Here is a 12,063-nt window from a genome sequence, read left to right on the forward strand (position 1 = left end):
ATTAAAACTCCAGGTTTGTCTTAATGACATCACATCCTGGATGAGTCGTAACTTTCTCCTTCTTAACCAGGATAAAACCAAAGTGATTTTATTTGGTCCAAAACACCTCAGAGATAAATTATCAGAGTAAATAGTGTCTCTAGATGACATTACTCTGTCACCCATCACCACAGTAAAAAACATAGACATTATCTTTGATACTGACTTATCTTTTAATTCTCATATTAAACAAATCACAAGGACAGCCTTCTTCTACCTCTGTAATATCTATAAAATCAGGAATATCTTGACCCAGAGTGATGCTGAAAAACTAATCCATGCATGTGTTACATCTAGATTAGATTATTGTAACTCTATACTGTCAGGATGTCCTAGTAACTCACTAAAAAGTCTCCAGTTAATTCAGAATGCTGCAGCTAGAATACTAACAGGTACTAACAGGAGAGAACATATTTCTACAGTATTGGCTTCTCTTCATTGGCTTCCTGTAAAATCTAGAATAGAGTTTAAAATCATCCTGTTAGCATACAAAGCTCTACATGATCTAGCTCCTGTATATCTATAGAGACCTGTTAGTGCTCTATTGTCCAGGTAGATCACTCTGCTCTCAGTCTGATGGTCTTCTGGAAGTTCCTAAAGAATCTAGAAGTAGAACAGGAGGCAGAGCGTTCAGCTACCAGGCTCCTCCCATTTAGAACCAGCTCCCAGTCTTACTACAGGAGGCTGCTACTCTCTACACCTTTAAAAGTAAACTCTAAACCTACTTATTTACTAAAGCGTATAACGTATAATAGCGTTAACCTAACCACTAGGAACAAAGATCTAAACCTAAAAATAGGAACTAAGAACTAAGATTATTTAGTAGAACACCAACATTATAAACATGATCCACCATCTACACACATAGCTCTAATGGCTGTAATGAGATGATGTCCAGTCAGACACAGTTGTACCAGGTTGTAGACAACCCCCTGGTTGTATAACCATCATACTAGTATGGAACACTTGGATGGACTGATCATTGGTTCACGGCTCAACTAGTCTAGAACATTCTGAAGGTCTATCATTCCATCCTATTTTTACTTGCCCTTCTGTTCACTAACAACAACCACTGGAACCAGATGTTCTCCACCTCTGAACCTGGTTCAAACGAAGATTTCTTCCTATAAAAGGGTTAATAACCCTAACCCTAACCCTAACCCTAACCCTAACCCTAACCCTAACCCACTGTCACTAAATGCTTGTTCATGTGGATCTTGTTGGGTTTTTTCTTTCTTACTATGGACTTTATATTTTGTTTATCACTTTGAGATGACTTTGTTGTATTTTTTGCTATATAAATAAAGTTGAATTGAAAAAGAAAAACACCTTAACAAATTGTTATATCTTGATTTTATTTGTCATTAATAGCCTCTAAGAAAATAATGATTCTTTATTTGAATCGGTTTTTTTTTAAGCTATAGGGAGCCATTGCAAACGAGTCAAAGAGCCACATGAGGCTCCAGAGCCGCAGATTGTAAACCCCTGATGTATCCTAATGTATTTATAATCCTTTCATTTGCTTAGTTTTCACTGTGTTGTGCTATTTGGGTGTTTATTCACTAGATGGCGTTATTGACTTGCTGAAAGATCAACACATCTACATAAATGCCTTTTTAATAGAATCTGAATCAGAATGCTTTATTTGCCAGGTGCAGTTTAGAACAATCATAGGAATTTGACTTGGTAGTTGCAGCAAAAGAACACACGTCAACACACCGGAGCAGCCATTTGCGGCGCCCACAAATAGGGCGAAGAGACGTCTCGATTCAGCCAAATATGTTTCTGTTAGTTTCATGTCACAGATGTTAGTTCTACCTCAGGTGTGTAGAATACGTTTCCATTGAAATGGCATCACATTTTTGAGACTTTGGTTTGGTTCTTCTTCTGTTGTGCACTTCTTGTTCCCAATGTAAATGGTAAAGCGACACTGCGCCAGCAGGTCATGTATGGTACTGCAGCAGAAAGCGAGAGTCGGCCTGATTTAATCTTGAATTTACAACATAAAACAATGCGTCGATGCAAATTTTTGTAGTCAACGCTACCAATTTTGTTACTAATCATTTTTGCTTTATTGTATATGTCACACATTGTGGTTGGTGCAAATCTCTAGATGGTTTATATATTTATATTTGCCCTGCCTGGCAAGAATCTCAAACTCTACCTATGTTAGCTAGTTAGTTAGTTTGTCTGTTTCTTAGTTAGCTATGAAGTTACTAAATTAGTTAGTTAGTTACTTACTTATTTGGTTGATGAATCAAATGGAACATTCCATGGCCTAAGGCAGAGATGACAAATTCTATCCCAGCAAAAATGTGTTTGTTTGATCTAAGGGCGACATTATCAACATTTATTTACATTTAGGAGATCCTGGTGTCCAACAGACACTGGACACTCCACACATGATGTAACACTACACGCTAACACACACACACACACACATAGAGTGTGGAACATAAATAAGTCAGGAGCATTTAGGAACTGATGCTAAGCTAGCTTTGTGTTGATGAATATTGGACATCCACCTCTTTGTGTATCCACCAGTCCATTCCCACTCCTCTGAGCTCTGATGGCACGTTCACACCAAACGCGTCAAAAGCGTCAAAAACGGCAGGTGTACATTCACAATACATGGTGGACGTGGTTCTTGGGAGCGTCGGAGGTCCTGCTGTGCATCCCGCACCTCCTGTGCGGCGCATTTTGAAGCTTTTCGCGTGGCAGACGCTTTTGGAGTGCGTCTGGTTCTTCCAACATGGCCGACGCTGTAGTTGGGATTGTTGAAGTTTTGGGGCATATTGCGGCGCGTTAACCAATCAGGAGCGTTCCCCAACCGTGACGTATCAGAATAATGAAAAGAAGAAGAGAAAAAAAAACACAAACTGGAGGTGGAGACAGATGAACAGACTCTTCTGCTGGAATAGAGCGTCTGTAGTTGGGGTTCTGGTAGGAGATGTGAGCCGAGGAGCCAATAAAGCCAGTCCACTCTTTGGATAACGTAGAGCTGATGAACAGCAGTCAGAGGGGGCGTGTTCAGCTAGGAACTCTAAACTTCATTCTCCATCCACCCACACTTCTCTAGAACCCTCTGACATCACAGTGCACACGCTAAAGACATCTGACCAGAAACACCACCTTCTCATCACAATGTTCCACCACTTCACAGTCACTGGGTGAATTATGAACATAACCATAATATGACCATAATATCATCTATTGTATGAACACCACCGGCAACAGAGAAGCCCCTCCCCTCGATGTGCTGGGCGCGCGTCTCGAGCACGGTGTATTCAATGAGCACAAGCGTCTAACAATGCGAGTGAGGCACAATTTTGACGTCCGAAACGTGTTTGGTGTGAACATACCATAATGCAGTGCTAACGCAATGCTAACGCAGCTCTAACACACGCCGACATAGTGCTAAAACAGCACTAACAGAGCTCAGGTCCAACACACATTGTTCAAGCTGCTAAAACCCAGTAATATTAATTATATCAACATGCTAGCTTGTAGCTAAGATATAAAAACACCAAGCCTTTAATACAAAGAATAAAAATGGTTTCAGGTTTAGCTTCTATGACTTATAACCTTTATATCAACTAATCAGTCAACCTGATAACAATGTTCCGCCCCTTTCTCCTTAACCCTGCTCGGCAAGCGTTGCTACTTGCTAAGCTAACCAAAGATGTGGGACTGGTGGCTATGTGCTAAGCTAACCAAACATATGGGACTGTTTGCTACATGCTAAGCTCATCAAATATCTGGGACTGGTGGCAATGAGCTAAGCTAACCAAACATTTAGGACTGTTTGCTACATGCTAAGCTAACCCAAACATGTGGGACGCTTTGCTATATGCCAAGCTAACCAAATATGTTGGACTGTTGGCTACTTGCTAAGCTAATCAAACATCTGGGACTGTTAGCTATGTGCTAAGCTAACCCATTCATATGGGACTGATGTCAATGTGCTAAGCTAACCAAAGATTTGGGAATATTTGCTATATACTAAGCTAACCAAACGTGTGGGACTGTTGGCTATGTACTAAGCTGACCAAAAAATTTGGGAATGGCGGCTATGTGCTAAGCTATCCAGATATGTGGGACTGTTTGCTACATGTTAAGCTAACGCAAACATATGGGACTAATGTCAATGTGCTAAGCTACCCAGATATGTGGGACTGTTTGCTACATGCTAAACTAACCAAACATGTTGGCCTGTTGGCTACTCGCTAAGTTAACTAAACATGTGTGACTGTTGGCTATGTACTAAGTATACCAAACATGTGGGACTGTTGTCTATGTGCAAAGCTAATCCAAACCTGTGGGATTGATGGCAACATGCTAAGCTAACTGAAGATTTGGGACTGTTTGCAACATGCTAAGCTAACCAAACATATGGGACTGTTGTCTATGTGCTAAGCTAATCCAAACCTGTGGGATTGATGGCAACATGCTAAGCTAACTGAAGATTTGGGACTGTTTGCATCATGCTAAGCTAACCAAACATATGGGCCTGTTGGCTATGTGCTATGTGCTATGTGCTAAGCGAACCAAGAATGTTGGAGTGTTTGCTACATGATAAGCTAACAAACATGTGGGACTGGTGACAACGTGCTAAGCTAACTGAAGATTTGGGACTGTTTGCTACATGCTAAGCAAACCAAACATGTTGGACTGTTGGCTACTTGCTAAGCTAACCAAACATGTGGGACTGTTAGCGATGTGCTAAGCTAACCCAAACATATGGGACTAATGGTAATGTGCTAAGCTAACCAAACATATGGGACTGTTGGCTATGTACTAAGCTAACTAAACAAGTGGAGCCCTTTGCTACATGCTAAGCTAACCAAACATGTGGGACTGTTGGCTATGTACTAAGTTTACCAAACATGTGGGACTGTTGTCTATGTGCTAAGCTAATCCAAACCTGTGAGACTAATGGCAACATGCTAAGCTAACCAAACATATGGGACTGTTGGCTATGTACTAAGCTAACTAAACAAGTGGAGCCCTTTGCTACATGCTAAGCTAACCAAACATGTGGGACTGTTGGCTATGTACTAAGTTTACCAAACATGTGGGACTGTTGTCTATGTGCTAAGCTAATCCAAACCTGTGAGACTAATGGCAACATGCTAAGCTAACCAAACATATGGGACTGTTGGCTATGTACTAAGCTAACTAAACAAGTGGAGCTGTTTGCTACATGCTAAGCTAACCAAACATGTGGGACTGTTGGCTATGTGCTAAGCTAACCAAGCATGTTGGAGTGTTTGCGACATGCTAAGCTAACCAAACATGTGGGACTGGTGGCTACATGCTAAGCTAACCAATGCATAGATTGACTCAATATATAGATATATAAATAGAAAGAGACAACAATGAATGCAATTCAACGTGCACTGTTAATTGTGTTGACGCTCACAGCTGTGCAGGATGCATGAATATGTAAATAAATACTGTATGTAAGCTATGGCACTGTAAACAAAGGTTTGGTGATGTTTGAATTCACATGTGACACAGCAGCAGAGACTCTACAGGAGAACACATCAGGTAGTAAGAGGAGGAGTCTAAAGCATCTTAAATCATTAACGCTGGCTTTATGTGATCAGCCAAGATAATTCATTATTCACTGACTGGGTCGCTTTCTAACCCGTGGCTCTGGTACCAATTACACAGACATGGAAGTGCACTGATCGGCCCTAGGATTCTGATTACTGATTGGTCCCTGTTGGAGGTTTGTGTTCTGCAAAATATAGAACAAATGGAACCAAAGGAAGGAGGTCTGGACTGGATCTATTTTTCTGTCATTTTGTGTATGTTTGTTGTTGTCTTGCTTGTAATGAGGCATGTTCTGTTGTATTGTGTATTTGTGTTGTCATTTTGTGTCTCAGAGGTGTGTGTGATGATCTGGACAACAAGAACATCAATGTTCATCTCCATCTGTCTTTCTTTGGAAACCAGTCTAACGTTATAGAGCTGAGAGGTAGAAGCAGTGTATAGAGTTCATTTAAAGAAAGACTGATCAGATAAAAGGAGGAAACGTTTAAAGATCAAAGAAAGTTCACAAAGCAGTTTTTATTTCTTCACCTCACTCAAAACTACTGACAAGGAACTGTTTATACCAACGGAGGAACATCTCTAAACTTAGAACAATTGTGTCCAGAGATAATTATTAACAAGTCTAATAATCACTAATTATTATTAAGTCTAATAATCACTAATTATTATTGAGTCTAATAATCACTAATTATTATTAAGTCTAATAATCACTAATTATTATTGAGTCTAATAATCACTAATTATTATTAAGTCTAATAATCACTAATTATTATTGAGTCTAATAATCACTAATTATTATTAAGTCTAATAATCACTAATTATTATTAAGTCTAATAATCACTAATTATTATTAAGTCTAATAATCACTAATCATTATTAAGTCTAATAATCACTAATTATTGAGTCTAATAATCACTAATTATTATTGAGTCTAATAATCACTAATTATTATTAAGTCTAATAATCACTAATTATTATTAAGTCTAATAATCACTAATCAATATTAAGTCTAATAATCACTAATTATTATTAAGTCTAATAATCACTAATTATTAAGTCTAATAATCACTAATTTTTATTAAGTCTAATAATCACTAATCAATATTAAGTCTAATAATCACTAATTATTATTAAGTCTAATAATCACTAATTATTGAGTCTAATAATCACTAATTATTGAGTCTAATAATCACTAATTATTGAGTCTAATAATCACTAATTATTGAGTCTAATAATCACTAATTATTATTAAGTCTAATAATCACTAATCAATATTAAGTCTAATAATCACTAATTATTATTAAGTCTAATAATCACTAATTATTGAGTCTAATAATCACTAATTATTGAGTCTAATAATCACTAATTATTATTAAGTCTAATAATCACTAATTATTATTAAGTCTAATAATCACTAATTATTATTAAGTCTAATAATCACTAATTATTATTAAGTCTAATAATCACTAATTATTATTAAGTCTAATAATCACTAATCATTATTAAGTCTAATAATCAATAATCATTATTAAGTCTAATAATCACTAATTATTGAGTCTAATAATCACTAATTATTGAGTCTAATAATCACTAATTATTATTAAGTCTAATAATCACTAATCAATATTAAGTCTAATAATCACTAATTATTATTAAGTCTAATAATCACTAATTATTGAGTCTAATAATCACTAATTATTGAGTCTAATAATCACTAATTATTATTAAGTCTAATAATCACTAATCAATATTAAGTCTAATAATCACTAATCATTATTAAGTCTAATAATCACTAATTATTAAAGATAAAACTAACTTTAGAAATCAGCCACATGTGGACAGATGTTACGTCAACTATGGAAGTGTTGATTCTGTCTGAGGAAGAGTCTGTTCCTATTGGCTGTGAGAAAATGTAATCATCTCTGCAGTGACACACACACACACACACACACACACACCTGCTGCCCAACATTCAACATGCAGTTTAGTCCTCGTGTTTCACCACAGGAAACAGTACTACTGCAGCTGAAAGAGGAAGAGGAAGAGGAAGAGGAAGGGGAAGAGGAGGAAGAGGACCATGGAAACTAAGGAGACATCTGGACACCTACCGCTTTCAGCTGCTGAGCCTCGTTGGCTTCTTTGGTAGAAGAAGTCATGGATGTAAAATGAAAGAAAGAGAAGGAGGAGAAGCATCTGTAGCTGACGGGAGAGCAGAGAGACTGATGATGAGGAGGAGGAGGAGGAGGAGGAGGAGGAGGAGGAGGAGGAGGAGGAGGGGAAGAGGAGGAGGAGCACACATGTGTTGATGAACGTCTGCTTATGTAATGCTGGTGTTAAAGATGTGAAAAAGCTACTCTTCATGGTCAATAATAATAATAATAATAATAATAATAACTAATATTAATATTAATAATAATAATAATAATTAATATTAATAATAATAATAATAATAATAATAATAATAATAATAATAATCAATCAATCAATCAATCTTTATTTGTATAGCGCCAAATCATAACCAATGGTATCTCAAGACACTTTACAGTAGAGCAGTCTTAAGGACGGACTCTTCATTTTATGGATACACACATATGCATATATACGTATATACACATACATATGTATCCCACACCCAACATGAATTCATCATGGCGGCAAGGAAAACCTTCTGTTAAGCAGCAGGAACCTTGTGTGGATCCCATTCCTATGATGAACAGCCATCCACGTTATGCTGTGTTGGGTGTGTGCAGAGGAAAGGGTGGAGACAGAGTTGTTGAGACTCTGTAACTCCACACTGAGGATCCCACGGACCTGCAAGACAAAAGCCAGAAGGAGTACAGGAGCAAACACACAAGGGAAGAAGCAGACATAGAGGGAGTGTTTGAGAGAGGAATGGGACCCTCTCCGGTCCCTCTCTAACCTAAATGACCTCTCTCTTAACGCCCTCTCCAACCTCTCTCCAACCGAGCATGCCAGACCCCCCCCCCCCCCCGGCAGTCTATGCCTATTGCATCTTAATTATGAGCTATGAGCTGGTTCCTAACTAAAAGCTTTATCAAAGAGGAATGTTTTGAGCCTAACCTTAAAGGTAGAGAGGGTGTCTGCCCCCCGAACCGTGGTTGGTAGATGGTTCCAGAGAAGTGGGGCCTGATAACTGAAAGCTCTTCCTCCTATACTACTTTTAGAGACAAATGGAACAACGAGTAGTCCAGCATTTTGAGAGCGTAGTGTTCTGGGGGGATTGTATGGCACTACAAGCTCCTTGAGATAGACTGGTGCCTGTCCATTTAGGGCTTTATAAGTGAGAAGAAGAATCTTGAATTCTATTCTATATTTTATGGGAAGCCAATGCAGAGAGGCTAATACAGGAGTAATGTGATCTCTTCTCCTAGTTTTAGTCAGTACACGTGCTGCAGCATTTTAAACCAGCTGAAGTGTCTTAAGCGACTTGCTCGGGCAGCCTGCTAAAAGAGAATTACAATAATCCAGTCTAGAGGTAACAAAAGCATGGACTAGTTTTTCGGCGTCGCCCTGAGACAGGATAGATCTGATTTTAGCAATGTTACGGAGATGAAAGAAGGCAGTTCTTGAAGTTTGTTTTATGTGAGAGTTGAAGGATAAATCCTGGTCAAATAGAACCCCAAGGTTTCTAATAATAAATAATAATAATAATAATAATAATAATAATAATAATAATAATAATAATAATAATAATAATAATAATAATAATAATAATAATAATAATAATAATAATAATAATAATAATAATAATAATAATAATAAGTGGGACACTCTGAAGGAAATAATACTGGTCTAACAGTCGACAGGTTTCTGGTCAGAGAGAAGTTGTTACCGTGTATTTATTATTAAAGTTGGTTTACAGGCAGGAATGATGGTGAGGGTACAAATAATGATAGGTATGTGTGTGGTTTGTTAAAGGAAAGAAAAAATAGGTAACATTTTGAATAATGTACAGATATTAATAATATTAATGTCACCAATCATGTACAAATAATAACATTAACAACACCATTAATATGTACAGATGTATAAAAATATGTTGTTCAAGAATAAACATTGAATCAAACCACCAAAATATATGAACTCAAAAAACCCAACTAAGCAAAAACAACCAATGTGAAGGTATGTAAAGATTTGTCTCCCTCTAGTGGAGGCAGACACAACTGCACCACATGGGCCAATCACATGAAGTGCACATGAGCAGACAGTATCAAATTACCATCAAGGTGAAATCACCACGGCTTATAACACAGTCACGAGACCTATTAAGACCTAAAATACACCCAGAAAGTATTCTAACATACACATAAGATGCAGAAAAGCAAAGCAAGTGTGAGTAAACAATGCCTAAACAATTCAGATATAAATATTGAAGTCTTAGTAAATAATAAAACATACAGAGAGCCCTCATCCCTTTTTTTTTTTTTTCCTTGTCTGCACATGCTGTCAAAGGTCAACACGAGTGCAATCATTATGAGACAGTAATGCATGTTTTGTTATTGCAATAAAATAAATGAGTGAGTGGTAGTACCTAAAGCAGGTATTTGGGATTAACGTGTCTAAAGTTAAGCCCAGTATGAGTTTTATCCCACATCCCAAGGCGTGCCAGTGCATCGTATACCAGTATATGTGCAAAAAACCGTTACAGCAAACCCAGGAACTGCCCCGGGCCCGCAGATGCAGCCAGGCCAGCAGAAAGAGCGGGGGCCAAGGAGCCCTAGGCCACCCCACAAGGCCGAGCAGCCCCCCAGACGCCCCCGAGATCCCAGGCCGAAAAGCAGCCACCGCCCCCCTCACACACATCCGAGGAAGCCCCAAGCAGCCGAGCACCTAGCGCATCCCGCCCCCCCACCCACCCACATCCAAGCACCCAACCCCCCGAGGGGAGGGCCCAGAGAGCCCCCCGCCCGATACCCCCACAGAGGAGCCAAGGCCCACGCCCAGCAGACGGCCAGAGCCGCGCCAAATGAGCAGCCGGTGGGCACCTGCCGGCAGGCCCAGAACCAGCAGGGACCGGACCCCAGGCCAAAAGGACCTGCAACGGAAGCAGCACCGAGAGCAGCGCTCCCAGGGACGACGACCAAGGGGATGGTGCAAGTCGCCCGGCCGGCCCCCATGCGCACCGACCTAGCACCCCCGGCGCCGCACCCGCAGGCATGCCAGGACCGGCCCAGCCAGCCGGCCAGGCCCGCCGGACCCCACCACAGGACAGGGAACACCCAAGGGCGAGCCCCCAGGCCAAACCGCACCCACCCACCCCAGCCCACAAACCGGCCACAAGAACAGCCCCAATGGGCCCCATTCCATTCCCCAATGGAAGAGCCCTCATCCCTTAGAATGCAGCGTTACTACTGAGGATGGATGCACTCAGAAAAGAAATGATGTAACTACCAAGCAGTTTCAAAATAAAAGAACTGTAAACATAAAACACTTAGAATAAGACAATAATGATAATAATATATTATTATTATATTAATTTATATTAATAGTATGAATCGTATAAATAGTGTGAACAGTATAAACAGGATGAATAGTATAAATAGTATGAATAGTATTAATAGTGTAAATAGAATCAGAATCAGAATCAGAATCAACTTCATTGACCAAGTAATGTATGTTATACACATGAGGAATTTGTCTTGGTGAACTGTGCTCTCTCTAATAGTGTAAACATTAAATATTAACAATTAACTAGAAAAAAATATATATAAACATAAATATAAACAGTAGTTTGACTAATATGTGTAAAACTAAATAAAATAATATAACAAGATAACAATAACAAGATAAGATAATAATAATAATAATAATAATAATAATAATAATAATAATAATAATAATAAAATTTAATAATAAGATAATAGTGCAGTGACGAGTAGTGCAGGTGAACATTTAAATTAAATATTATATGTTTATGTCCATGAACATTCTCAGTGACAGGTTGATCCAGGTGATGGGCTGATGCTAATGAGCTGGGGGGTGGGTGAGAAAACCTGCAGTAAAAGCTATTCAGGTCTTCAGCCAGTCTATTGTTACCTGCAGGGTGGGGGGAGGGTTTCCTATAGTTAGTGACCTCACGCAGGCCTGTCCACACTTCTGAAGGATCTTTGTTTGAGAAGCTTTGTTTTAGCTTCTCAGTGTAGCACCTCTTGTCTACTCTGATCTCCTTGGTTAGTGTGTACTTAGTCTGCTTAAACAGGACCCAGTCCCCACTCCTGTAGGCTTCCTCCTTAGCCTGACTCAGCATCCTGAGTTGAGGTGTGAACCAGGGTTTGTTGTTGTTGTATGTGCAGAAGGTCCTGGTCTGCACACACATGTCCTCACAGAAGCTGATGTAAGATGTCACAGTGTCAGTCAGTTCATCTAGGTCTGATGCAGCTTCAAAAACCCTCCAATCAGAGCAGTCAAAGCAGTCCTGTAACTCCTCCCCCTCTGTCCACCTCT

At 39.0% G+C, this 12,063-nt stretch overlaps 1 protein-coding gene across 6 annotated transcripts in view; it reads right to left on the bottom strand.

The window, feature by feature from the left end:
- Positions 1-12,063, bottom strand: part of LOC114478733 (dipeptidyl aminopeptidase-like protein 6) — a 133,846-nt gene that overhangs the window by 81,397 nt on the left and 40,386 nt on the right. Inside the window, exon 1 of one of the 6 annotated variants that reach the window (XM_028471932.1) lies at positions 7,707-7,820. The exons of the other annotated variants lie outside the window; for them this stretch is intronic. Within the exon in view, the coding sequence (XP_028327733.1) occupies positions 7,707-7,754 (48 nt within the window). The 5' untranslated portion in view covers positions 7,755-7,820. Of the gene's footprint in view, positions 1-7,706; positions 7,821-12,063 lie in introns of those variants that run through there. 6 annotated transcript variants of the gene reach the window in all.

Source organism: Gouania willdenowi, chromosome 17 (genome assembly GCF_900634775.1).
Source record: "Gouania willdenowi chromosome 17, fGouWil2.1, whole genome shotgun sequence".
NCBI classification, from domain to species: Eukaryota; Metazoa; Chordata; class Actinopteri; order Blenniiformes; family Gobiesocidae; genus Gouania; species Gouania willdenowi.